This window comes from Pseudorca crassidens, chromosome 15 (genome assembly GCF_039906515.1).
Source record: "Pseudorca crassidens isolate mPseCra1 chromosome 15, mPseCra1.hap1, whole genome shotgun sequence".
Classification (NCBI taxonomy): Eukaryota; Metazoa; Chordata; class Mammalia; order Artiodactyla; family Delphinidae; genus Pseudorca; species Pseudorca crassidens.
The window spans coordinates 17,508,955-17,536,935 of NC_090310.1; the positions used below are offsets into that span (position 1 = coordinate 17,508,955).

The following is a 27,981-nucleotide window of genomic DNA, read 5'->3' on the forward strand; positions in this document are numbered from 1 at the left end:
CCGTCCGAGGCCACTTGCTCAGGGCGGCTTTGCCTTCGGTCCCCAGCTGTGGTCACCCATCGCACCCACACTGGCCGGCCCGACTTGGGCTTGTGGGGGCCTTGGCTTTGGCCCCCCGACGCCCCCCGGGCTGCACCCTCCTTGGCCCAAGACGCACCGGCCTGAACGGCGTCACCCACCGGCTCCAGGCTTCTCCCGCGGAGTCACCTTCCCACCATGCCAGGCGGCCTGGCACGCCCCTGCTGACTGCCCTTGCCCGCGGGCCCGGGCCACGCGATGGGGCCCCATGTACCGCAGCCCCTCTCCCCTCCTACCTTCCTAGGGCATGGCATTTCTTTCTGTCCCTGAACGAACCATCGTGTTCCTCACCGCCAGGCCTCTGCACACACGTCTCCCCAGCCTGCCTGCCCTCCCCTCGTGTATCCCGCCCTTGCGGGCAACACCTGTCCACCCTTTAGATCTTGGTTAGGCTGTCACCACCTCCACTTCAGTTCCCCACCTCCCCGCGTGTCTCTGACCATCACACTTGCCGCACTATTTTGACTCCCTGTCTCGCCTCCCTTCCATCCCAGAATCAATCAGGACCCCTTCAGTCATGACAGCAAACCCAACTCAGAGTGGCTTAAACAAGGAAGGACTTGGCCAGAGGAGGTCCTTCAGGAGAGGCTTGACTTAGTGGTTCCAGTGATGTCACCAGGCATCCTATTTCTCTCTCTGCCCTGTTATCATGAGTGTTGGCCTCACGCTGGCACCTAAAACACGGTCTTCCAGCAAATCCAGCCTCTTTCTTCAGGGTAGCAAAATGGCTTCCATACTTGCAGGCCTCACTCACCCAGGCCCCGCCGTCAGGAGGAAGAGGGCGGGCCTCATTTAGTGGCGCCCCCATCCCAGCAAACATCCAATCGGGATACCTGTGGGGGAGGGTGGGATAGTCCAATGGGCACTCTCGGCCTGGGCCACCTCTGAGCCGTGAGTAGGGCAGCCCCTCCCGAGCCACGTGGCTGAGTGAGGAGGTTCTCTAAGCAAATTGAAGACGCTGTTACCTGGGAGAGAGGGAATGAATGTGGGCGCCCAAAGGGTGGGGTGTCCTCCACCCGTGCGGCAAGGACCCTCTGCCCGATTCACCTGCATCAGCCCGCTGTGGGGCGGGACCCGGGTCCGGCCTGGGCCCTGAGGCCCACCCCCAGGCAGCGAGAGGCGCTCAGCTGTGCGCCGGCCCGGCCCCTGGGCCAGCCTTCTGAAGGCAAACACAAGCCTGGGTGAAGCCCTGCGGGAGCCCCGACTGGCGGGCGGGCGGGTGGGCGCAGCTGTGCCACCGAAACCAGCCCCAGCCAGCTTACCCAGAAAGGGGGTTTCTTGGGAGGGTCTGAGAAAACATGGACCCTGGGCTCGGGGATTCCGGCGGGGAAGACCCACTCCCCGGTCACGGTGGGGACTGCAGCCACTGCACAGCAGCTCCGGCTGTTCTGTTCGTCCTCCCAATGCGCCCTCAAGATGCAGGTGCAGGAAGGGCTCCGGGTTGACACACCCTCCAAGGCTGCATTCCTGGGAGGAAGGGCATCCTCCACAATGCTGTTCCGGACAAGGGGGAATGGAGGCCAGGGCCCAAAAGCAGAGCAGCACGCCGTGGCCCTCCTGCCTGTCCGGGCAGGTGGCTGGGCGGTCAAGGCCAGGCAGGGTCACACCACGCAGGTGTCAAGGAAGCTCTGAGCACCTGCCGCTGGGACACTGCCCTCCTGCTGCCAGTCTCCCCTGCGGTGACGCCAGCATGAACTTCCTGAGGACCCCTTGGCACGGCCCAACCAAAGCCCTAACCCCAAGTTCCAGAGCACTTGCCTGGCACTCAAGGCCTTGGTGATCCGGCCCTGCCGCCCCCAGGCACAGCCTGTCTCCCACCGCTCTGCCCTCCCACTGGTGCCCCAAGCGTGTCACTCCAGGGATTACTGGACCGGGGACACTGACCGCTCTTCCGGCCTCCAGTCTCCCCCTTTGGGCTCTTCTCATACGGCAATGTGATCAGCCCTCGTCTCTCCTTGCTTAGCACCTTCATCCCTCCCCCCGCTGCCACAGTCCAGGCCCTGCCCTCCCCATTCCCTCAGCGCCCTCTGCTCGTGCTGCACCAGCCCCTTCCTCTCTCCCAAGGCCAAGGCTTTCCTGCCTCGGGGCTGCTGCACCTGCTGCTGGGAGCACCGTCCTCAAATCTCAGTGTTAGTTCTGGACTCCAGGTCCTTCAAGGTTCTACTCAGACGTCAGCTATGAAAGTCACGTCCCCAATCCCTCCCCTGTTGCCACATTCCACCGTCACCCTGTTCTCTTGCCTTCATGGCACTTATCACTATCCGCACTACTTATTTTATTGTCCGTCTCCTCTCCGGACCCCCCCAAGAGCATGAAACACAAGGAGGGCAGGCCCCCATCCTGCTCGATGCCGCGCCCTGCCTGGCACAGGACTCCGGTGTTGAGCAGGCCTCTCTGCAGCTCCAGTGGGTGGGTGCCCGTACCTCCCCTTGGCCCTGCGAGCAGCTGGTTGGCACCTTTCTTCTAAGCCGCCTTCAGTCCACACCCCTCAGAGCTGAAGCCAGCCCTCCAGTGGGGATACTAGCAAGACGGGAGCCTTGCCCGGAGAGCAGATGAAGATTTCATCTTCCCATCTGACAAGGGACACTTGCCCGAGGCGGCCAGGCCTCAATATGTTTTAATGAACGCTTCCTCTAGTCCCTAACTTCAGAACCATGACGTTACAGGAGAACCGCTTTTTGTCAGGAGTGGGACCTGCCAGCTGGGATGGATGGGGTCCTAAAGGCTGGGCCACCGTGGGAGCTGGAGCCAAGGAAGGAGTGGGGGTTATGCAGGCAGCCCTGGAGTTATGGCTCGTCTGCAGCCCGTCTCCTCACTGATGGTGAGCCTGTGGGCATGGTGGCATCCCTATTTTATGCCTGACTGCCTTCAGCGGCGTTGATATTTGCTATAAATTCTTCATATGAAAAATGAGGTAAATAACTATCAATAACGCTGGGTAGGGGAATAAACGACCTCACAAGCAACTGCTCACAGAGCCCTCAATTCCTTTCTAAACAGCTCTCGTATTCGCCCGGGCTCACCCACGGCATCAGACCCACGGCCTCCCTGCAGCTTTGCCCATCAGCCCCTCCTCTTCCCTACCGAGAATCAAACGTATGTTCTGATGATCTCTCTGCTCAAAACGCTGAAGCCCCAAGACCTACATGATAAGGTTCAAATTCCTTGGCCTGGTTACAGAGGACATTAGTAGCTAGTTTTAGCTGCCCATCAATGCTTCCCACCCCCCTTCTCACAGTAACTCAGGGGGGGCCTGTGAGCCAGGCCCCGCCAATCAGAGCAGCCACTCCCTGCCCCACGGCATTGCCCCAGAATAGGCGAAGGTCCCAGGCCCAATGGTCAGAACCTTCTCTGAGGTTTCTGAGCTGTGGGTAGAGGTGCTGGGATCTGGAGTTGACCTGCTGGGGCCATCTTCTCCCCCCGGGAAGAAGGCTACCTGCAAGAGGGAAGAGACCGAGGCCAAGGTCAGACCAGCAGACATGAGGTGGCCACGGAGGGAGAGAGGCCTGGTGGGTAGAGGCATGGCCCTGGGCCGCCTCCGCAGCTGTTCCTGCAGGTCTGTGACACCCCTGCCCCCAGCATCCTTACCTGGTCAAAATTCAAACAGAACCACCCATGTTTTATACAAACAAAACAAACGTGTTTATGGAAAGTCTGAAGCCTGGGCCTCTCTCCTGGCCTAAAACCCTCTTTCAGAGAGGAGTGGTCCCGGGCGATGGCGGCAGCAAGGGGCAGGAGGGCCGCCAGGTGGTTCCTGGCTGCTGGGAGCGTGTGGAGTGGGAAATTCGCCAAGCTGGCAGGGCTGTGCGCTTCCCTGAAGGCAGGTTACACTTCAGTAACCAAGACAGAAACTGCCCCAGGCTCCCCACTGCCCAGCAGAGGCCTGAGCTGAGCACCCCCGTGACCAGGCCATGGCCACCCTGCTCCAGAGCCTGCAGGCCATGGCTGTCCCGACAGGCCAGTATTTACAACACTATTTACAACAGTAAATACAACAGTATTTACAATCAGGAAGGCTGGTGACAGTGGCTGAGGTCTGTAGCGCAGCTCTGCCCACACCGCGTCCCCAGAGCCCTCTGTGGTGAGGACTAGCGCCGCCCTGTTCCCCAGATGGAGACACAGTGGAGTTCCTTGCCCCACATCACGCAGCGGTTAAGCGACAGGGCCAGGCTTGAATCCAGGCAGCCAACCTCAGAGCCCCGGAGCTTCTGTGCGGGTTGTGGGCCGGGAATGTCCCTTTGGGGTCCCCCCCGCCTGCCTCTGCTGCCCACACTGGCCTGGGCACCCCTTGCCCTGCGTGTGCCAAGGCGAGGGAGTCCTTAGGCGCAGGCCGGGCCGGGCACAGGGCGGAGGATGTGTGACCACGAGCGCGTCTGCTTGCCGGGCACCCTCCTCTCGGGCTACGACCACCAGAAGCTGACCGAGAAGCTCAAGTCCAGAGCCCGCACGTAATGCCAGTACTTCACCGGGATGAAGAGGATCTCTCCCGGAGACAGGATGCAGGACAGGAATGGGGCCTCGGCAAACCTGGGGAACTTCTCCACGTCGGGATTCTCCACGTCAACCTGAGGAAAGCAAAGGAAGTCACTGGCCTGCTCTCAGAGACGGGGTGTGGAGGAGGGGAAACGGTGGGTCCCACCGGGTCCTCCAGGCCCACCTGGCTCGTGTTGTGAAGAAGGTGCGTGTCATGAGGATACAGGGCCTCTGACTCCTGCGGGGAGTACAGCCGGATGTATTTCCTGCCCATCACCTGCAAGGAAGAGAGCCGCCCTCCTCAGCAGGTGCCCGGCCACCCCGGCCGCCCCGCGCCCAGCACACGCGTCAGGTTAGGAGTCACTGCCTGCGCTACTGTTGCTAACAGGCCCTCGACGGTGGCACCGCGGTCTCAGTGCTGCATGTGTGTTAACTCTGAGCCTCAGCACACCCCTCCGAGGTGGTTCATCCTTTCCCCGCATTTTACAGGTGAGGATATGGAGGCACAGAGAGGTTAAGTGAATGGCCACGTTCGCAAGGCTGAGAGGCGGTCTGGCTCCCGGCCCCTCTGCTGCCTCTGGGGACTGGTCCCCGGGCTGGAAGAACACTCTCACTTGTCAAACCTCTCTTCCTGCGACGGAAGGTGGTTTTATAACAGGTGCCCCTCCCCTTACAACATACATGCTCGCACGTGCGCGCGCTGCTCTATCTGGGTCTCCATAAAACCACCCACTGGCTGAGCAGGTTCCCTGTATTTGGAGGGTTCTGGCAGGAGAAGCTGGCCTGGTTCTGATGGACGGCAGGGGAGAGGCAGCCGTCGGGGCACTTGCTCCATCCGGAGATGGCGCCCGGCCCCACTCTGCCCTCAGGAGGCGTCTGGGAACCCAGACGATGCAGGAGCCATGTCTGGAAGCCGCCCGACCAGGCAGAGGGCCCCCCGCTGAGGCCTGGTACCTTTCTTTCTCTGTTTTCACTTCTGTCCACGTCCCTGTCAGTGGTTCATCTCTTTAATGTTTAAATGTGGATAATGTGGCCAGGCCGCGTGTGGCTGGGCCAGGCTGCGTGTGGCTGGGCCAGGAGGAGGGGGAAGGCCGATATTCTGAGCAGCTCCAACCTGGGCTAGGAAGTTCTGCTGGGGATCCTGGTGAAGCGGGGAGATGGTGCCTTGGGGACCGAACCAGGCGTTGATGGTGATCTCCTCTTCCTCCCCGGCACCCAGGCAGCAGTAATCGGGGATGCTGATGTCCTGCTTCAGCTCCGGGATCTGTAGGGTCAGAGCAGACGTGGAGGTTCAAGACCAGGCCTGTGGGACACAGCAGCCTAGAAGTCCACTGACTTTCCCAGAAGGCCGATACACACTCTCTTCTTGTGTAATAATATGACTGTAGCCACATTTTACTGTATAGGAGTTTAAAAATCAATTCTAAAAAGTAAATACATAATTGCTAGGGAAGGGTTATAATTTTATTTTACGATTTCTTTCCATGTCATATGCATTTTAACTTTGTTTCCTTTTCTTAAAAACCTGATACCACTGCTTTGTACCTAAAAATAAACCAGCTTGCAATTTTCTAATTTTAGAACATCAAATTAAAGAAAAACAAAAAGAAAATGGGACTGAGCAGTTAATGAAATCTCTGGAAGGGAAGATTTTCCAAATTTTCCTAATGGTAAAGCAGTCACAATTGGTACGTTTAAGAGAAGTTACTTAATACAAAGATGGTGAGTGAAATGGGAAACATTTGAACTGTGGTAAAGGAAGGTTAATGTAGAGCGTGCACACAAAATGATAAGGAAAAATAATAAGGATCCCGATACATAAGGTATACAAATGAGAAAAGGACAAAAAGCAGATCACACATAAAGATGAATTAGATATAAAGAAGGGTTTCGGTCTCATTAGCACTAACATTGTCATCCTTTCCCACTGATCAAATTAGCAGAAGTTGAAAAAGTGGTAACACACGGTGGTGGTGAGGATGTGGTAAAGGGAGCACCCTCATGCCAGGCTGCTGGTGGCATCAAGCAATGTGGTCAGGACTTCCCTGGTGGCACAGTGGTTAAGAATCTGCCTGCCAATGCAGGGGACATGGGTTTGAGCCCTGGTCCAGGAAGATCTCACATGCCGCAGAGCAGCTAAGCCCGTGTGCCGCAACTACTGAGCCTGCGCTCTAGAGCCCGCGAGCCACAACCACTGAAGCCCACGCGCCTGGAGTCCGTGCTCTGCCACAAGAGAAGCCACTGCAGTGAGAAGCCCGTGCACCACAGCAAAGAGTAGCCCCCACTTGCCGCAACTAGAGAAAGCCCACAGGCAGCAACGAAGACTCAATGCAGCCAAAAATAAACAAACAAACAAATAATAAAAATTGGGTTGAAAAAAAAAAAGCGACGTGGTCAAGTGTGGAAGTCTTAAAACCATTCATGGACTTTGACCCAGTTGGAAGTGAGCTTGTGCTGCTCCTTTGCGTGGCGGCATCAGGGGCCTCCGGGAGGCTGTGAAGTTAGGGCTCCCGGGGAAGCTGCTCCAGGACAGGGAGCTAAGCTGACCTGTGGCTTCCAGGGGCCCTGGGAGGCCGAGCCCCACTATGACTGAGACCAGGGGATAGGACAGGCCGGTCTCTTGAGATCACGTGGCAGGGGCCTGATCAACTTGAATCCCCCTTTTCTTTACTTAGCAAGAGAGGACAGGACTCAGGACCCACGAGTCCTCACATGGGGACGCCTGGGCAAGAGGACACAGCCCACCTGGCCCCATCACCTCCTGCCCCCCTGTAACTTTGGACCTGCAGCTCCTGAAGGCTGGCACATCCCCAACTGGGGCCCCCCAGTCAGGACAGGGACCCCAGCTTCCCACTGGCTGTGGTCCTGACCCCGAATGACCCAGGTCTTCCCTGTTCAGGGCACACACCCAGCCCCTGACCTCGCCTCCCGCCCAGCACTGCCCGTTCTGGGCAGCTGTGGCATAAGGCCTGGCCAAGACCGCATCTGCCGAGTCCCCCCGGATGCCTCAGCTCCATCTAACGAGTGGTTCGGGTCCCAAACCTAGGAGTCTTCCTGGGCTGCTCCCTTTCCTTCGATCTCTGCACGCCCACCACGTCAGGTGCTGGCAGCTCACACATGTCCTAACCCCGTCTCTCCACGCACGGCGTTAGCTCTCCCTAGACCGCTGCAGCAGCCTTCTAGTGGTCTCCCTGCTTCCACACCTGTCACCTCAACTCCTCCCCAGACAGTGCCACAGCCATCCTGGAAATACTTCCCTTCACGTTAAGAAAACCATCCTTCTTCCAGCCCTGATCTCCCTCTCAGGCCCCATCTGCCACTTCCCTCCCCTTCATGCGCTCGGCTCTGGCCACGCTGAACTCTCCTGCCCCTTGAAGGTGAAAGTTCACACCTGCTGCTCTCCCAGCTGGCATGGCGCTTGTCATGTCCTTTTAGACACAAGAAGAAAATAAAATGCAAGTTGATGACAGGGATAAAATACCCATAATGCGTACGGTTGACAACTAGCTTGCATCCAGAACATATATAAAGGATTCCTAAAATTCAAAATAAGACCAACAACCCAATAAAAAAGAAATGGGCAAAATATTTGCCATATGGCTGGGTACCTACTGCTCATCTTTTGGGCTGTTGCTCAGACATTACCTCCCCAAGACCCCTTCCCTGACCATCAGATGGAAAGAGCCCTTGCCCCGCCCAGCCTCCTTTGTAGGGTACATTTCTCCTTTCCTTCAAGGCGCTCATTACCATCAGATACGTGTGTTTTTCAGGTCCACGGGGCAGGAGAGCGACTGTCTCCTTTGTCCCTGCGTCCCCAGGGCAGGGTTCAGCGCCGGTGCACAGGGGCCTACAAAGCAGCCATCTGCCGCCCGCCACCAGGGTCACAGCCTGGGCCACCCCCCAAGTACAGAGCGAAGAGGAGAGCGGGGGATGAGGCAAGGGGTGGACGGAGGGCTCCCCAGGGTGAGCCCTCCTCTGAGCGTTTCGGCATCCTAACTGGACGGCTTTGAAAGCACAGGATGAAGCTGATTCACGCTACACTTCACTTTGTTCTGTTTTGTTTGCATTTGAAAACAAAGTCTCTGTTCTTCTCGTTATGAGGACTATGCATACTCATTATAGATGATTTGGAAACCGCAGAAAAGAGAGGGAGGGACCCCCTCGCCCTCTCGCCCCCCGCAGACAATCCCTGTTCACCTTCTGCGGCCTTTCTTCCTGTCCTCTGCCAACTCAGCTACGGCCATCCTGCGCAGCACTGCACAGCCTCATTTCCTCACTCCCCACGAGCCAGACGGTCCTGGTTCCTGCCAGCACTTCCCCAGCTCTGCATTTGGCGGCGACGGGCCCCACCTGACGCAGGTCTGGGTGATGGGTGATGCTGGTGCCATTGATCTGGGTGTGGCCCAGGATGGACCCTGCACCTCTAAAAGCCAGGACGCTGGCGCTGTCTGGGCCACACCTGGACGGTCTCAGGGGAGGATGTGTGACGGAGACAGAGCTAGCGCAGCCTGCCACCGTCCCTCTTCTTCCCCTGGGCGCTCTCCTTGCATCCCCCGGTGCCCCTGTTGGATTCTCCTGGGAATACCACCTCGGAGTGGGAACCCTCCAGCTCACAAACGTCCCAGGCTCCTCACCGTCTTGGCCTGGCCTTCAAGGCCCTGCCAGCTTGGCCCCAGCCTCCCTCTTCGGCTTCCCGCTCTGCTTTTCTGACCAAACCCTCTCACGCTGGTGGACGCGCCCAGCACGTGGGGTTCGTTCTGCCCTCCGACCCTGGCTCGTGAGGCGCCTCTCCCTGGGACTGGCCTCGGCCTCGAGCCCTGCTCCTCCCCTCAGCTCCAGCCCACGGCCCCCTCGTCTTTCAGTCTCCACCAGTTCGTCCTGAGGGTCCTCCATCCAGCCAGTCAGGGTACCCAGAGGAGTGGAACCCGGGCCCTGCCACAGCGCACAGGCCCAGGTGCGGGGAGCCTGCCTCGTAAGCAGACGACCGAAAGGTGGTCAGGGCGGCTCCAGGCCCTGCCCAGGGAACTCTGTGAGTCCAGGTCAGCGGCCACTCGCTCGTTCTGGGTCAGGTCACAGCCTGCCACCCTCACCTGGGGGACCTGTTCCTCGGTTCTGACCACACCTGGGCTTTAGACTCCATCCCCTGGGGGCCATCCTAGGGCCTGCTCTGCTCCCCTGCTGTCCGCTGGCGAGTAGGGCACGGGTAACGGCACAGGGGCCTCCCTGCTCACCGCAGGGGGCAGTACCACTGGGGAGCAAACGAGGCTGCGACCCCTTTCCAACCCTCCGGGGCCAGCGCCTAGGAAGGGAGGTGGGAGGAGGTGAGAGGGTGAAGGGTAGAGGGGCTCGGACTTACCTGGTCAAAGAGCTGGTGCTGAGCAAGGTACCCGATGTCCTTCGGCTACTCCATGGGAGAAAGACCAGAGGCGACACAGAAAAGCCCCGTTAGTCGTGGGACACCTCCTCAGCTGCCCGTGTGGCTGGCTCTCAGCACCCTGTCCTAGGCGTCACCTGGAGGGCCCTCGTCTCCGGCCTGCTTGGTACCCCCTCCTCCGACCCGATCCCTTGCCAGCCAGCAAGACTGGGCTGATGGGGGGACTCAGGATCTGGCCCTGCCTCCGCCCTGAGTAAGTCACCCTGAGCCCCAGGGCTCAGTTTTCTCACATGAAACGTGAAGGGGCTGTACACACATAAGGATTTTTTAAAATAAAAATGGAATCATACAATATGTATTACTGTGAAGTCTGCTTTTTTCATTCAATGATATACCATGACGACCTCTTCAGGTCAGTACATGCATATGTGACTCACTCCTTTGATGCATGCATGTTTCATAGACAGGATGCATCATTATTCATTCAACCATCCCCCTGCTGGTGGACACTAAGGTGCTTCTGCCGCGGTGCTTCAATAAACAGCCGAATGCTCTGGTCCTGACGTTTACATGCTTCCAAGAGGAGAACAATGCAGTCAGGGAGTACGTGGATTTTAAATCTCAATAGCTTCTGCCACGTTGTTTTCCCAAGCGTTACATCATTTACAATCTCACCAGCAGTTAATGTGAGAGTCCACTTTCCTACAACTGCCTGCACTGGAGATGATCATTTTGTGAAAATTTCTACCAATCAGATGAGTTGAAAGATCAGTGCTTTACAAACCGGGCTCCCCGACGCTCAGGGGTTCTTTGAAGATGCCCGAGGGCCTCTGCAAGGGTCAGATGGGGGCAGGGCAGATGGGATGCTGGGCACCATTGACCCAAACTGCGGCCAGAGTGGCCAACAGGTATCAGGAAGAGGAAGACACCCAAGGCCCTCACTGTAAGAAATGACAAAATGGTGCAGCTGCTTTGGAAGACAATCTGGCAGTTCCTCAAAAGGTCACACACAGAGTTACCATCTGACCCAGCAATTCCGCTCCTCGTATACACCGAAGAGAAACAGAGTCACACGTCCGCACGAAAATGTGTATGTGAATGTTCACAGCAGCATTTTTCATACCAGCCAAAAAGTGGACACAACCCAAACGGCCATCCACTGAGGAATGGACAAACAAGATGTGGTCTATCCATCAAAGGGACAGTATTCGGCCATACAAAGGCACGGAGCACTGGTACGTGCTACGACAGAGATGAACCCTGAAAACGTTATGCTAAATAGAAGAAGCCAGACACAGGTCGCCACATATTATATGATTCCAATGATGTGAAATGTCCAGAATTGGCAAATCCATAGAAACAGAAAACAGATTCGTGGTTGCCTGGGGATGGTGGGCAAGGGGATATGGGAAGTGACTACTAATGAGTACGGGGCTTCCTTGGGGTGATGAGAATGTTCTAGAATTAGATAGTGGTGATGGTTGCGCAATCTTGTGAATATACCAAAACCCACTAAATTGTAACCAAAAAAACCCAAACAAAAAAAACCTCCAAAAAACAAAGGGCCTGAAATGGGAACCTTATGTGCCGCCTGCCTTTCTCGCGCTGGCCAGCCTACTGACCACAGGCCCTTAAAGAATAGCTTCTTGACTCCTCCAAAACCTCCCCTGGCGACACATGGAAGTTATTTGTCCAAATGTAACGCGTCCCCTCCCTCCTAAGTATTAGGGGGCAGGAGTCAAACGACACACCTCATTCCTGATGTACTTGCTGATGAACTCATCGACAGTCATGAGCGTCTGGGACCACTCCTCGTCCGTGTACCTGGAACCGACCTCTACTGGGACGGTGCGGCAGCCAGCGATTTCTTGGATGTACTCCAGACTATTTGGAAAACAGGGATTGGCATTGCCTTCGTATGCTAACACCCATTGGGTGCCCTGCTAAATGTGCTACGCTGGTCTCCTTTCATTGGCACAAACGAGGTGGAGGAAGACCCAATTCACTGCTGAGGAGACACAGGTGCAAGAGAGGCAAGGTCACCTGCCCACCTGGCGCTGGGCAGCTTTGCAGATACAACCAATGAATCTGGTTCTTGCTGGGCAGCTCTATTTCCCTGCTTGCCTAGCGCCTTTCAACTTCGCTCTTTGCTCGCCCTGTCACAAGCAGAGATCTTCTTTGGGCCAGTGGAGGACAGTGCGGGGTGGTGAGGGGCCTGGGTCCTCACCTCCGGTGGCCTGGTGCCGAGTCCAGCCCTGCCCGTCACCCACCAGGGGACCTGTGGCAAGTCCCTTCACCTCTCTGAGCCCTTGTTCCCCGTTTGCAAACTGTGGGTAATGACAGTGCCCGTCGCACAGGAACCAGGGAGGGGACAATGAAGGAAGACATGGCATGTGCCCGCCTTGCGTGGTCAAGGACACAAGTGTCAGCGGGAACCACTCCCTCCGCAAAACCACTGCCACGAGACAGCCTGGCTCCATCCACCTGCCTGAGACACGCCTCCTCATTTCAAAATTAGGCTACTGTCCAGCTGCCTGATCTGACCTCTCCACCATGAATTTGAGGAGGGACTGGAAACAGACATGAGGAGAGAATAAACACAGGAGCCCTTGGAGCCCACGCAGAGGGGGTGGGGCTGTCTTGGGTTCTTCTTTTTTTTTTTAAATTATTTATTTATTTTTGGCTGCATTGGGTCTTCGTTGCTGCTTGCGGTCTTTCTCTAGTTGCAGAGAGTGGGGGCTACTCTTCGTTGGGGTGCGCAGGCTTCTCATTGCAGTGGCCTCTCCTGCTGCGGAGCACGGGCTCTAGTTGAGTGGGCTCTAGTAGTTGTGGCCCACGGGCCCAGTTGCTCCGCGACATGTGGGATCCTCCTGGACCAGGGATCGAACCCGTGTCCCCTGCATTGGCAGGCAGACTCTTAACCACTGCGCCACCAGGGAAGCCCTTGGGTTCTTATTTCTACTCTCAAGGCTCAGGAACCCCTAAGAAACTCCACAGAATTCCTGAGATCCTGCAAAACTGCATAATGGACTTAACATTGGACTTCCCCGATGCACTCCTTAAAAACTGCTTAGGGCCGGCAAGCTGTAGAAGCTAAGAATCCTATAACCTCCGGCATCGCTTCAGAGCACTGTGCCTTTAACGCCTGTTTAGCCCCTCGGCCATCCATCTCACTTCACTGCCAGTGAAGTGTCTGTGGGGCTGTATTCACCTGGGGATGGGAGGAGGAATTTGGGGGTCTCTGGGGATGCTAAATTGGGAAGAGGGACCACACCGCCCTCAGCAGACACCCACCTCCACTTCTTCATGCACGGCCAGTGGTTGGCCACACCTTCCAAGATCACAGGCCTCCCTGGATCCAAAAACTGCTTCCTGAAATACTGGAGGGATGGACAGTGAAGCCGGGGCACCGTGCTTTCTGACGTCATATCTGGAATCGGAACGTGGTCATTCCTTGCTTTCTGTTCAAAATTAAGACAAAACAAGATGGCAACAACTGCAGAAAGGCCAAAATTCGAGGCATTCCACTAGGAATTTGCATTAATGGTAGTAAGACAGCTGAGGTGTCATTAGTAACAATAATAACCGTTAACATTTATTGTCAGTTTTACTGCTGCTACTGCGACTACTGACGTTTCACGATACCAAGATGTTTCCTTCTCTACCGGTTCATTTAAAATGTTTGTTTAATTATAAAACTAATATATTGCTTTCATAGAGGAAAACTTACTATCCCAAACTCCACCATCTAACATACAAGGATTCTTCTCATTACTGTATGTTCCTTTCCCACTTTGTCCACACATATGCATCTCTGATCCACTCTAAGATTCACGATGAATAAGCAACTCTGCCTCTTCTGTCCAATAATTTCTCTCAAGTAGTTTCCATGCTGCCACTCAGTCCTTGCAATGTCTTGAGTGGCTGCCTCATCATTTACTTAACCATCTCCCAGCTGAGGGACCTGAACAAGTTACTGTCTCTGAGCCCGTTTCCCCACACGTTAAACCCCACTGGGTGACGAGACCTCACACGTAAAGCACCCAGCACTGCTGCCTGGCACCCGTCACCTCCCTCTGCTCCCCCTGCTGGACCCCAGGCCCGTTCTCAACACTCACGCAGTGGCAGCAGCGACAGCTAACGTTCTTCCCTGCAGGCGATGTGCGAGGCCTTGTATTTGCCTCTTCTTTTCTCACTGTCCCCAGTGTAGACGTTGACTTCCCTGTGCTCCCTTGTCAGACAGGCCTTCCCTGGCCACCCTGTCGGAAGCAGCCTCCCCACCTTTCTCACCACCTGGGAGAAGACATTCTTTCACAGCCTCACTAGAATGTCAGCTCCAGGACGGGCGTCTGGACCACGCCCTTGGTTCCCGGCACAGCTGGGCCACCGCTGGGGCTCAGTAAGGCTGCTGAGCAAAGCCCCTCCTACAGGCAGGGGAATGGAGGCGGCACAGGCAGCGGGGGGTGGCGCAGGAATGTGAACCCAGGCAGCTGCCTTCAGAGCCTGAGCTCCCACCCCCTTGACCGTATACACTGCTCCAGACCGTGAACACCACCTTGGCCATGAAGCCACCGCCATATCCCTTGGGACAGCCCTGGCCGGGGCAAGGGTGGGTGCAACCCCTGGGTCCAAGGGGACAGATATTTGTCCCTTGATCCGCATGTCTGCCCGACCCTCTGAAAGGTCCACCAACACCCCATGCTCTTGGCCCTGTGGCACCCTTGGCAACACTGGGTGTTGTATAAAATCTCATCTGATAGTTTCAGAGCCAAGAACGGCTGCTTCGTTTGTCTGTTTGTTTAAACCAGAGGTGAGGTTGGACATTTCCCACATGTTTGTTTAACAGATCTGTTTCCTCCTTGTGAACAGTCTGTTCGTGTGTCTGGTCTCTCTACCTCCTGGGGCCCAGTTTTTTCTGTTCCCCTGTTGATTTGTATAATTCTTATACAATAAAGATATCTCCTCTCTGACAGCTTTGCTGCAAATTTCTCTTCCCTGTTTATAGGCTCACTTTTTATTTCAGTTACATGTATGGTGTATTTATGACATCCATTTGCATTATTCTTATAGAAAAATAATGCTCACTGTAGGGAATTCTGAAAACAAGAAAATATTTAGAAAAATGTCGAAAACACCCCGTAACTCCCTCACCCAGTGTCCAGTACAGTCTCGGCCCTTTTTTCCCGGGGGTCAGCACTCTGCTACTTTACAGATAAGGAAACTGAGGCTCAGAGGAGGTGACTGACTTGCCCAGAGGTGCTGTGAGTGGGTCCGCATGTCAGTGCTGGGAATGTGAAGCCTGAGGAAACCACCCTCAGTGACTCACATGCACTTAAACACCAGTGAGGACACGGCCAAGCATCTAAGGGGCAGGACCGATCAGTCACGTGAGCTGTAGTATCTCATCCAAACTCAGCAGCACAAAGACAGAGGCAGCCAGGAAAGTGGGGGACACCTCAACCAAGGGGCCAGGAAGAAGCTGAAAGAGACGGGCTCCCGCTGGCTGCAGGGCTCGGCCACACAATCCCTCTGAGCCATTTTTCTCAGGAACCACAAAGCTTTCACCCTCCTGCTCTCCCCAAGGGGCACGGCTCTTGCACAAACTGGGGAAAAAAAAAAAATTGAGACAAGAGGCTGTTCCATTTCCAAATCAATGGAGATGCCATTTTTCAACCAGAGGGGTCAGCATGCCAGGGGCTTCAGCCCAGGGGAGAGCTGACCTGTGACTTCTAGGAAAACAGGGCTGATGGATTTTGTTGGGTGCGGTCAGTGGCGGTTGCCCACCCCCCCCCCGCCCCCGGATACCTTTATGCCAAGCGGCTCCTGGCTCGGGCCGGAGGCGGGCCTTTTTCCAGAGAGCAGGTGCTTCTGGAGGACGGCAGTGACTTTAAGGAGGATGTCCCCAAGGATGGCCGCCCCCATCAGCAGGCCCATGTCGCAGGCTTTCAGGGCGGCGGCCACGGAAGCAGCATCCCCCGGCGGCGCACACAGACACACGGCTTTCAGGAGGCAGCTGAAGGAGTACACCTGCCGCCAGCCCTTGTCCACGTGCTGCCAGGGCCCTGTGTTGAGCTTCTCCCAGGAGTAGTCGAGCAGCGCCTCGCAGGTCTGCAGACACTCTTGCCTCCTGTCCCCGTAGAAGAGCTCAGCGGCTTCCTGCAGCAGCAACACCACGCTGCCCTCCACCTTCTCTCCCAGCTCCAGCTTCAGCTCCTCTTTCGTGCGGGGCAGGAGTGCCCAGAGGGCCTCCCAGAGCGCACCCGGCCCCGCCATCAGCCCAGCCGGCTCAGTCCGATGAGTGCTGGGGGGAAAGATAAGTTACAGCAAAACACCACGTTGTATGCCTACATATTTACAGTTCTACATTTTCATAAAATAAGACTGGGGGAAAACAAGCTAGATCTGTGATGACATCCAGTGGCCAAAATGTCAACCACTGAAATTTTAAATATATATAAACTATTTTCCTAAAAAAAGAGAGAGACTGAGAGAGAGACCACGCACAGACCTGGACCCCTATAGGTTACCAAGGCTTCCGGACTTGTCCCATGTAACACACATCTCATCTGCACTGATTCTTCAACAATGGTCTTCTCCGCCCTGTGAGGGCACCTGTGAGGGCAGGGTCCCTATCTGACTGGTGTCACCACTGCATCTTCAGGGCCTGGCGTAACACTAGGCACACAGTGGGCACCGGACCCATATTTGTTCAGAGAGTAACATGTATTATTCTTGTCTGAAATCCTCCAACACCCCTCTTCTCTGGCAAACTCCTATCCAACCTTTAAGGCCCAACTTAAATGATCCCCTATGTGAAGCCTGCCAAGATGCTCTGAGAGTGTTTTGGGTTTGAATAGCCCTTGAGCTTCTTGCAGAGTCAAGCTCATAGTAGGCACTCAATTAAGACTACTGAAAGAATGAGATCTTAACGTCTCTGGAGGAAACCTGGAAATACATAAATCCTACATGAAAAGGTTTATCACAGTTGGTGCCTTTAGTGACTTTAGCCTGCACAGTATATACAGATGGCAGCCCAGTCTCTAGGAATAAGTACTAACATGTGAATAGGTTCTACTGCTCACAACTTACAGTGATTTATTTGCACTACAATGTTGTAGGTATTATACTAACAGCTGCTATATGCCCCATCTCCTCTGATACGAAGAAACAGGGACCATCATGCCTTTTGCAGAGACTGCTCTACGCTGGGGGTCAACAAACTTTATCTGTAAAGGGCCAGATATCAAATATTTTAGGCTTTGCAGGCCATATAGTCACTGTTGGTACTACTCTGTCACTGTAGTGTGAAAGCAGCTTTATACAGTATGTAAACAAATGGGCATGGTGTGTCCCAATAAAACTTTATCTACAAAAACAAACTCTTGCTTTAAGCTCACCAAAGCCCATTCCATCTCCTTCCTGGGCACACAGTTAGACTCCATTTCTCACTTGTAATTAGATGTGACCACGGCACCTTGTTCCAGTTAATGAATGGAAGTGACGTATGCCCCTTCCAGGCCTGGTCCATAAACACTTAAACACTGTATGATCCTCCACACCTTCCCTATCCACTGGCTGGAAGCTAAAGACTCTGAGGCCTTAGGGGATGGCAGAGCCATAAGACAGCCCCCCAACTAGGAATATCCACACTGGAATGCTTCCGGAGCAAAAGCTAAACTGGTGTTGTGTTTAGCCACTACGGTGTTGATGCTTGTTGCAGCAGTGTTCCTGCCCTGAATGAAGCAACAACTTCCTTCTATTATTGAGGAAACAGATGGCAGAGAACATAGTAGAGGGTATTTGTTGAGTTCTGGTGGCTCAGAATCCTCTTCTCTTTCTTGACAACATACCTCCATCTCCTTTTGAGAAATTCCATCATACCCACTGAGATCAGTCTGGTGGGATGTTGCCAAGGGGTGGGTATGTGACCCAAGCTAGACAATGAGTTGCCTCCTTTGCATGTGAACTTTAAGTAGGTCAACTTGACCAGAGACAGCTGGCATTTCATTTTGTCCTAGTGGCAGTTTCTGGACCAGACTATTCTTGCTAGGGCCTCACAATTATTGTCCGCAATTCCTAGGATGCACTTTGGTTCTTGTCCTTTCCAAGCCCAGGTCTCCAGCTTTCCGTCGATTCTGTGGGCCCCACAGTCTCCCAAGAAATTTCTTCTTGCTTATGTCAACCAGGGTTTCTGTGGTTAATAATAAAAGAACCTTATTTGACCCTTAAAAGTAACTGACACTCAAGAGCCACTGGTGGATGGTGAAGGCAAGAACGAAGACTTGCTGTGATAAAGCCCCATCACATGCTCCGCTTCTCGTGAGGGAAGAAAGTCACCCTAAGGCGCAAGAGAGCCCAATGATCCCTGCTTGCTGTCACGAACACGCTTATCTAACCCCCTTAAGTACGGGCAGGACCTGTGATTTGAGTGGTCGGCAGAATAACGTCCCCCAAAGATGTCCACATCCTAATCCCCAGAACCTGTGAGTCTGTTACCTAACATGGCAAAAGGGACTTTGCAGATGTGATGAAGAATAAGGGCTGTGAGATAGGATTATACTGGATTACCTGGCTGGCCCCAACCTAACACAGGAGTCCTTGAAAGGATCCTTCCTGGCTAAAGTCAGAGTCAGAGGGAGACGTGATTACAGAATTGTTAGACAATGCAATGTTGCCAGCTCTGAAGATGGAGGAAGGGGGTCCCAAACCAAGGAATGTGGGTGGTCTCTAGAAGCTGGAAAAGGCAAGGAAATGGATTCCCCCCTAGAGCTTCCAGCAGGGAATGCAGCCCTGCTGAGACCTTGATTTTAGTTCCATGTTTAACTTCTAACCTATAGAACTGTAAGCTAGCAAATTTTTATTGTTTTAAGCCATCACGTTTGTGATAATTTGTTATATCAGCAATAGAAAACTATTATTACTTGCCTCTAACCAACAGGTGTGTAGGTTTGGTATGTGTAGCTATTTACTTTTTGGTCTAAGATGGCAAAAGTGACGAGATGCCACTTCTGGGATTATGTCACATAAGACTGGACCTTCCATCTTGCTGGCAGGCTTTCTCTACTGCCTTCTTGGTTTGCACGCATCGATGAAGCAAGTGGCCCTGTTGGAGGGGCCCATGTGGCAAAGAACTGAGGGTGGCTTAGAGCCAACAGCAAGCTAGGAACTGAGGGCCTCAGTCCAGCAGCCCTCCAGGAACTGAATTTTGCCAACAACCACAGGCACTTAGATGCTTGTCCAGCTGAGCCTTCAGATGAGAGCTCAGCCCTGACACCATAACTGGAGCCTTGTGAGAGACCCTGATGTAGATGACCCAGCTAAACCCTGTCCAGACACCCAACCCACAGAAACAGAGATAATACACGTGTGTTGTTTTACAGTCACTAAATTTATGGTGATGTGTTACGCAGCAATAGATAATAAACACTCCTATCAGATTTCCTGGACATGCTGGGACTCCATCTATAACTCACACCAAAGAACAGGAGGAGAAAGCATGGTTCCCTTTAGCTCTAATGTGTGTGAAGACGTTAGCAGTAGACAGAGAAACAAAGATGTGTGAAGGATGCTAGAGATATGGTCCCTGAGGGTGCTTCGGACAAGCCATTCCTATTGCTGGGCTCCATTTCAGCTCATTTCAGCAGACAGAATACTTGCCTCATTTCACCCCCACAATGACCCTACGAAGCTGATAAAGTACTTACAAAGCGTTTGCTGTAAAGCCAGGAGTGCTCCAAGCGCTTTATATATACTCTTAATTCTTACAGAAACTCTGTATTATCATCTCCATCTTACAGATAAGGAAGCTAAAGCAGAGAAGTTAATGATGTCCCAAAGCAATTCAGCTAATAAGAGGTGGAGCAGAAATTTAAAACTCAGGCAGTCTAGCTCACAAATCCATGATCTTATAAATGAGGGACCAGAGCCACAAGATCACAAGCCAGCACATGATGAAGCTGCACATCTGAGTTAACTCTCAAGAAAGCTCTGAGGAAGGAATTATTATTCTCCCCATTCTACAGATGAGAAAACCCTATCACTTCACATAAGAGAAGGGTGTACCTTTCTCGCTTGTTATTATTTTTGAGGTGCCTCTTCCTGGGCCTGTCCTAAAGTAAGTGCAGTAATTCAGAGTTTTTCTCAGTTCTGCAGTCTATCCCCAGCACCGCTTTCGAATTGTATTTGTTCCTCACCATACTGTGAAGTGGACAGGGGTGTATGTGATCATTTCCCCTGCAACCCCATCCTCCGATTTTGCTGATGAGAAAACTAAAGTCCAGAAAAAAAAGTCCAGACCACAGTCAATCGATTGTGCAGAGACAGAACTGAGATTAAGCTCAACCTCAGTGCCCTTCCGTATGTGCCATGTCAATGCTCCATGTTTTTTGTTTTTTTGTTTTTTTTTTTTTTTTCTGTGCCACGCGGTTTGTGGGATCTTAGTTCCCAGAACAGGGATCAAAACCGGGGCCTTGCAGTGAAAGCACGGAGTTCTAACCACTGGACAGCCAGGGAAATCCCAATGCTCCATGTTTTATGTACATTATCTAAGATATCCCCCACAATTCTACAGTGTGAGGTTTTACAGATGAATGAAGTGAGAGTTGGGAGATTAAGCAATTTGTCCAAAACTTTACAGTAAGTGGCAGTGTCCACTCAGACACTCTTCATGTTCGGGCACGAGGACTGCATCAGCTTTTGGAGTTGTAGATCCCAGCTCAGTCCCTGGTTCACAATGGATATCCTTCCCAGCTGGCTTACTGCATGACAGGACTCAGAGAGCCTGAGTGGCCTGGCCCAAGCCCTCCAGGATGATTTCTATCTCCAGCCTCCTAGAAGATTCATAAATGTCTTGTGTTGGTCTCGTTAAGAGCTTCACAGTGCAGGGCTTCCCTGGTGGCGCAGCAGTTAAGAATCTGCCTGCCAATGCAGGGGACACGGGTTCGAGCCCTGCTCCAGGAAGATCCCACATGCCGCAGAGCAACTAAGCCCGTGCACCACAACTACTGAGCCTGTGCTCTAGAGCCCACGAGCCACAACTACTGAGCCCAGGTATTCCATCTACTGAAGCCCGCGCACTCTAGAGCCTGTGCTCCGCAACGAGAAGCCCACGCACCGTAACAAAGAGTAGCCCTCGCTCGCCACAACTAGAGAATGCCTGTGTGCAGCAATGAAGACCCAACACAGCCAAAAATAATAAATAAAAATAAAAAAATTTATTAAAAAATACTATACTAGTATCAATAAATAATATATTTTTTAAAAAAAGGTTCACAGTGCAGCCTTCCAGCATGGTCTTATCCACTAGCCACATGCAAAACAGCACGTGGACCCACCAACTGGCCTTCCTGGGTGGCCTCAATGCTCATCCCCTGAGTGTCTCACATGAGTCTCATAAAGCAATTTCGAAAAATCTCACCTTGAGCGCGCAAAAGGCCTCAGAGGCCTCATATTCTGGCACAAAGGTCTACAAAAAGGCCTCCCAGAAGACGACTTGTTTGCCTTAATATAAAAATGGCTTCTGCTGGGGCCTATGTACCAACTTTGTAAATTGGTCTCTTGGTGGCCTTAGAAAATAGCCTCCTGGAGGGTTTCAAATGGGCTATAAACTAGTTCCCTGGGACAGATTTTAACCTTTGTAAACAGGCCTCCCAGGGTGACCTTACAAAACAGTCCCTCGCAAAGGCCTTACAAAGCCAGCTTCTAAGGTGGCCCCACGTGCTGCTTTGTAAAATGACCTCCCAAGGTGGTCTCTGTTTGGTTTTCATAAACTGGCCTGGTAAGGCGGCTGATGTGCTGCTTCGCCAGTTGGCTGAGGGGAGGGCCTCAGGTTGATGGCCATGTGGACCAGCCCTCTGGGAGAGAGGGCCTCAAGCTGGCTGTACAGAACAGCCTCTTCGTGGCTACGTAAAATAGCCTGAGTAATTTATTTTGAATCCAGAGTTCCTCAGTGAACGTCTTACAACAAAGCCTTCAGAGAGACTTACGCTGATGCTGCACGACACGGCCTTTCAGAGGTGAGAGCTTCGGGATGGCTGCGAGTTCATTTTCAAAATGCTTTTACAGATTGCCTCTGTGTTAGCCATCTGAAACGGCCCTGCGCGTCTCACGATTGATCTTAAACACTAGTGTCCCGGGGGGGCTTACAACTGCAGCCTGTAGCAACCTGGTGAGCTGCCATGCTGGTCACCATCCACCTGAGTAGTCTTACGTATGGCTTGGTTCCATCGGCCTCCCAGAATCTTTCATGATTTGGCCTTTTAGTTGCCGAATCACACAGCCTTCCGAGGAGGAGCCACAGCGTGTTACATAAAAGTCTTCCAAAGTGGCCTCATGACCTGTTTTAAAAACTGGCTTCATTACATATTGGGCCCTCGTCTGAGGGCCAGGTGAAGGCTGGACTTTGTCTTAGTTGTACAAACCTATGTTCCATGATTCCTGTGAGCCATCTGAAATGGCCTTACAGGAGCAAGGTCCTTCCCTGGCTGGGTGAAACACCTTCTTGTCAGCTGTGTGAAACAACCTTCCAGAGGAGCTGGCCTCACGTGGGCTGTAACCAGCAGCCTTCAAACAACCAACCAGTTGGTACGGCCTTCCACTGAAGGTCAGGCAGAGGCTACATTACACTGCCTTTCTCAATGGCCTCACGCCCAGGCTTTACAAATCAGGCTTCCAGCATTCCCCACACATTAGTCTGATAGAAAGGTTTCTTGACAATTGTATCAAGGAATTTTCTGGAGTAAGGTATCAGCCTGAGTAGCCTCATGGCCTGGCTTTACTGATTTGCTTCCCAGAGTTCCTCACTGAATTGCCTTTTTTTATAAAAGGCTGTATTAAACGAAGGAGGCTTCCAGAGGAGGGAATCAAGGGTAAACTGTGTGAACAGTCTTGCAGAGTGGGACTGCAAACTGGCCTTTACATTGGCTTCCCAGAGCTCCACGTAAAAGGGATAAGCAAGTTGCATAAACAGCCTTCTAGTAGGTATAGGTGGATTAACTACGGAATTTATCATACAAACCAGGATGCTATATATAAGCCTTTTATTTATTTAGCTTGGTAAAATATACGTTTTTCTTTTGCAAAATTTTTTACTCTCATCACTTTTGCCAATGTTTTTTTTTCACTGTTTGGAACTGCCATTTCTGCACGTAGGAATTTCATCTTACACAAGTTGAATACTGGAAGTACTGATAGTAGTTTTCAGGGACAAATCATAAACTGGCATTATTCCAGGCACATTGAGACCCATGGTCCCCATAATCACAGGCCATATGAAAAAGCCTGAGTGGCCTTGTATCCTCACTTTAAAGTCAGTCTCCTAGGGCTAGACAGGTATTGGTCTTAAAAGACTTCTTCTTGGTTACATAAGGCTTTTTTGAAGGGGGTGAGGGTAGAGGTGAATTGCCTTTTATAAAAGGTTGTATTAAATGAACAAATCTTCCAGAGGAAGGTCTTGTGTCCTGAGTGGTCGTGTGTCCTGGCTTTGTAAACTGACCTTCTGGAGTGCCACTTGTCTGTACTGGTCTCATGACATGAGACAGCTTCCACAGGAAGCTCAGGTACAGGCAGCATAGAATTGCTCTTCTCAGTGGACTGTTTGTTGGCATAGGAAATCATCTTGAAAAGGGGGTCAGACCAAGGTTGTACGAGCTAACCTCTCAGAGTGGCTTTTGTCTTGGCTTTATAAACCAGCCTAATCTGAACTTCATAAACGGCTTCTTGCTGGTTACGTTGAACACCAAGAAGCCAACTACAGGCTGTAGACAACAGCCTGACTCAGGTCCTGACTTCATGAATTCACCATCCAGATAGAGGGCATTATGTAAGCTGGCCTTTGGTTGGCTGTTAGTTAAGTAGGTTCCTGACGTTTATAAAATAAAGCCTTCTAGGAAGCCACCGCAGTCATCCCAGAATTCTCTTAAGTTATCTTTAAAACTCTAAAGCGCCTCCCAGAATACGTCGGCCTCAATCTGGCTTTCTGGGACCAGGCTGCCCAGTCTTGTAACGAGCAGACAGGATCGGGCTTGGGCCGTCGGTGTGGCCCCAACACCTGCCCACCTCCTGCCCCTGGATTTACTCCAAACTTGTTGAGCACGGTGACCCATCTCTGCTCAGAATTAACCCCTATCGAGTTAGACACCCCCGTCCTCCAGGCGGCCACATGCAGAGGGCCCACTGGGTCCCCCACGACGAGTGGGCTGGGCGGGCTCTACGTAACCCACCAACCCTCCACCCCGAGATCTCACACCTTTTCCCTCCCCGGCGCCTCCCCCGGGGCTTCATTTCCCTTGGTCCACATTTGGGGCCCAATGGTTTAAGCGTGCCCAGTGGGCCTAGCTCCAGACCGACAAAAGACGACTGGCCCGGGAGGGTCAGCCAGCAACCACCTGCCACTACAAACACGGCAGAAATCGGAAGCCTCGCAAGTGCATTAGAGTCGCATCAACGCGACACGAAGAACCGCGCAGGGACACGACAGCCTAGTCTCACGCACGCGCAAAAAGAAACGACTGGCGTAAGAAGTGCACCACGCACGCGCAGGGCCTTCGACCCCTGGAGACTCTGCAGTTGAACGGCTAAACTGCGTTCTCAGAGCGCATGCGCTACCCCAGGTTCTTGGCCCCCCGACCCCCCCAACACCCGGCTCAGTTTCGCTGCTTTGAAGGGCCGCCCTGGGCTTTCCAAAGCGCACGCGCGAGACCGTCCTTTCCTGCTTCACCCCTTCACGCTACGCCTGCGCAGTCCTCCCCTCTCAGCCCGGCCTCCCCGCTTCTAAGGAGCCAGAGCTGCCCGCCTTCTCGAGTTGCTCAAACTCACCTGTCTCGAGTTTGGATAGTGTCGAGTCGTCGGAGGCCGGCGACGACTTTTCCTTCTGGACCGAATACTCCGGCTGTCTCCGAGTAGTCAGAGGCTTGCCCGAGGAGTATCGATTACCAAGGCGTGCCTAGAGGAGCGCCGAGTGATCGATGCCGTTGCCCCGCCCCGCCTCGTTTAAAAGCCGGAGGGTGCTTTCGCCTCGGTTTCTCTTTCCAAGTGGGTAGCACCTGCGATTGCCTCTGTAACGATAACTTCGTGTACAAGGCAGCTTCACATCTACCATTTTATCTAATCGTACAATTCGGATTTTTCTCTCTGTTTTAGAGAGCGGTAAATCGAGGCTCAGGGAGATAAAGTGGTCAAATACTCGTACTTTCGGAAAGTCGCAGATCCCGACTTTTCGAAGTTCACCCCCAAGTGCTGCATCCACGGCCTGTGGGAGTGAGGAGGACTCAGGGTTTCAGTACGGAGTGGCGGGCTAGGGGTCAGAGTCCGTCCTTCTGCCCCTGCTAGCTTGGTGCTGAGTGGTGTGGGCGTCGCTGGGGGTTTTGGTTTTGAGCACGCTCCCCATGGTCTCCGAGGACTAGGCCCTTTGAAGCATTGAACAGAGGCGATAGAAAGTTCTGCTCATACTGCGTTTGGAATCCACGTGGAAATAGGAGGGAAATTTATTTACTGGTGTTAAAGAAAAATTTATTTGTCAGACTTTATTCACTGGGACTGCTGCGATGGGAGGGGTGGAAGTGTTGTGATAGGGGAGAGCGATGGGGCACAGCTCTGAATACAGCAAGGACAAGTGGAGATTGATAGCCAAGGAGCAGGGTCTGCGTCAGTGGATGGAAACTTATTAAGAGAAAACATAATGGGTAAGGGGAATTTTGGCTAAACCAAGGTCCCAGGTTTTTTGCTGATGGCAGGCCAGGGTGATAAGATATCAAGGGTGAAGGATAAGGATTTTGATCAGATATGAAGGGTAAGGGATTTTTGCTAAACTGACCCAGCTGAATTCTTGCAAAGACAGAGCCCAAGGGCAAGGTGTAGTTACAAAGAGGTCTCAGAAGAGTCTGACCAGAGTTAAGTTGAGGAGAGAGTCTTTGTCACTGGTTACCAGAGATGTGTCAGGCATTGTCTGGGCCCCCTAGACTCCTCCAAGTTGTGTAATTCTCTTCACAAGCCTGTGAGGTGGAGATTATCATGTCTTATTTACAGTCAAGGAAACTGTGGGAATTCCCTGATGGTCCAGGGGTTAGGACTCCGTGCTTTTACTGCTGAGGGTCCAGGTTCAATCCCTGGTTGGGGAACTAAGATCCTGCAAACTGCGTGGTGTAGCCAAAAAAAAAAAGTAACTGTACTGTCAGGGAGACTGAGGCTTGCTCAAGGCCAATTCAGCTGATCAGTGGATCTTGGGTACTGTGCTGGCACCAAAGAAAACACACTGAATCAACTTACCCAGCCCTCCCAGATCTCACGGGTGAGATTCACAAGTATTTATTGAGCATTTACTATGCACCAAGTACCTCCGAGGTACTTTTAAAATATGAAAATTGTAGCTAGTACTATTATAATTATCATCCCCAGTTGGGTGATGACAGCGTTGAATTTTACCTGAGCCCTGTGCTCCTGGAAACAGTGAAGGTTAGAGGAAGACCCCTTACCCTTTTTTGTTCTGGAAAGGTACTTGCTGCAATGAACCACCATTCCTCCTGTGACTTAGGGGAACTCACGGATGCCCACTTCGTTTACCTATGACAGGGCCAGCTACAGAGCCTCCAAATCCCTGTTCTTTGCCTCATAAGTAACTAGCTGAACTGCTTGTCTCCACCAATCATTCTGAGCAAAATTCCTGTGTGGATGAGAAAAGTGTTGCCTGCCATCAAGCCGTCAGCTACTGTAGCCACACCTACCGGTGCACCCTGAGGAGAATTCAGGATGGAGAAAAACAGGATACTGGCCCTTGATAGTTAAGATGCATATCAAAGGAATCATTTTAATGAGCCAGACCCTTGCATCTTCCCAAACATGGAAAAGCAGTAAAATCATTAACGTGAGATGTCTGATATTTGTGATTAGCAGTAATCTTTTGCTGTTTGACTACATAGATTTTGTTTGTTTACAAAAACTCCTATATGTCTAGGCTACTCCCTTACTTCTTTGGAACAGTTCCTATCTGAGAGGCTATATGCTGGGCTGGAGTCCTCAGTAATGTCCCCGAATAAAACATAACTCTCAGTGTTTAGGTTGTACATTTTTTGTCGGTTGACACTTTTTTTTTTTGGCTTACAGGATCTTAGTGCCCCGACCAGGGATTGAACCCGCAACGTCAGCAGAGAAAGCATGGAGTCCTAACCACTGGACCGCCGGGGAATTCCCTGTTGACACTTGTTGACTAAACTTTGGTTAAATTCTCTCCTTCCTCCAGGCCCCTGAACTTTGGCCCACTCTCAGCCTGAGCCTGCAGACAGCCCCTCCTGAGAATAGACCGGCCTCAGGATAAAACACTCCCTGACCTCCTGTCCCATCATGCCTCCCTTTCATCCAACCTCCCAGTTCCTTCTTGCCTCTTTTTCTCCTCTTATAAAAGGAAAATTCTTTTGCCTAATCCTTGAGATGCTTGCAGAACTATGGTCACAGCACTGTCTCTGTTACAATAGCCCCTTTCCCCCTTTGCAATCATCCTTTCAAATCAAAGTCTCCCCTTACTAAGTCTGATTTTGTTTTTTTATTTGACAGTGAATGGACAGAGACTACAGTGTGGGGGGGGGGGGCACTTGGCCTCTAAGAGCCCAGACAGGCCCCACTGCAAGGACCAAAGGAGATTCGAAACCAGGACCCCCTGATTCTAGAAGGACCCTCTGATTCTCTTCCACAATCAGGAAAGGGGTTCTGGCCTTTAACATTGAGTGTGAAGTGCTGCCAGCCAGGCAGAGAGAAACAGCCCTTTTGCCAGCTTGTTTGTGTTTTCAAAACTGGCTGGTTGAGATGAAATACAGGCACAGATGAAATGTTTTTAGAAAAGAAAAGAACGACAATCTTTCACCATGGGGTTTCACTTTCTGTAGTCTCCTTGCCAATCCACCACCTCCCCTCACTCCCCCGCCATCAAGCTGACAGACCCATCTGAGTGCTGCAAGAGGCACTGAACAAACAAAAGGAGTCATTTATGTCCGTGTTTGTGATTTTTCTCCATTTGATCAACAGCTTGTAACTTTAATATATCCAAGTGTGCTGGGAACGTTTGCGGC

The 27,981-nt window shown here is 52.5% G+C and overlaps 1 protein-coding gene, 1 long non-coding RNA gene and 1 other non-coding gene across 3 annotated transcripts; 2 read left to right on the top strand and 1 right to left on the bottom strand.

Annotated features, from left to right (window-relative positions):
* Nucleotides 1–19: 19 nt before the first annotated feature.
* KDM8 (lysine demethylase 8) lies at nucleotides 20–24,877 on the bottom strand. Its single transcript, XM_067706330.1, has 8 exons — nucleotides 24,740–24,877; nucleotides 15,731–16,226; nucleotides 13,220–13,386; nucleotides 11,677–11,809; nucleotides 9,908–9,952; nucleotides 5,666–5,815; nucleotides 4,736–4,828; nucleotides 20–4,643 (listed from the first exon to the last, which is right to left on the bottom strand). Exons 2-8 carry the CDS (start codon nucleotides 16,196–16,198, stop codon nucleotides 4,479–4,481), a joined length of 1,221 nt encoding a protein of 406 aa, XP_067562431.1. The 5' UTR covers nucleotides 16,199–16,226; nucleotides 24,740–24,877; the 3' UTR covers nucleotides 20–4,478.
* On the top strand, nucleotides 24,629–27,971 carry LOC137207010 (uncharacterized). The gene is made up of 2 exons (XR_010934906.1): nucleotides 24,629–24,955; nucleotides 27,023–27,971. It is a non-coding gene; the product is annotated as an uncharacterized lncRNA (long non-coding RNA).
* TRNAK-UUU (transfer RNA lysine (anticodon UUU)) lies at nucleotides 25,968–26,040 on the top strand. The gene has a single exon. It is a non-coding gene; the product is annotated as a tRNA-Lys (tRNA).
* Nucleotides 27,972–27,981: the final 10 nt, after the last annotated feature.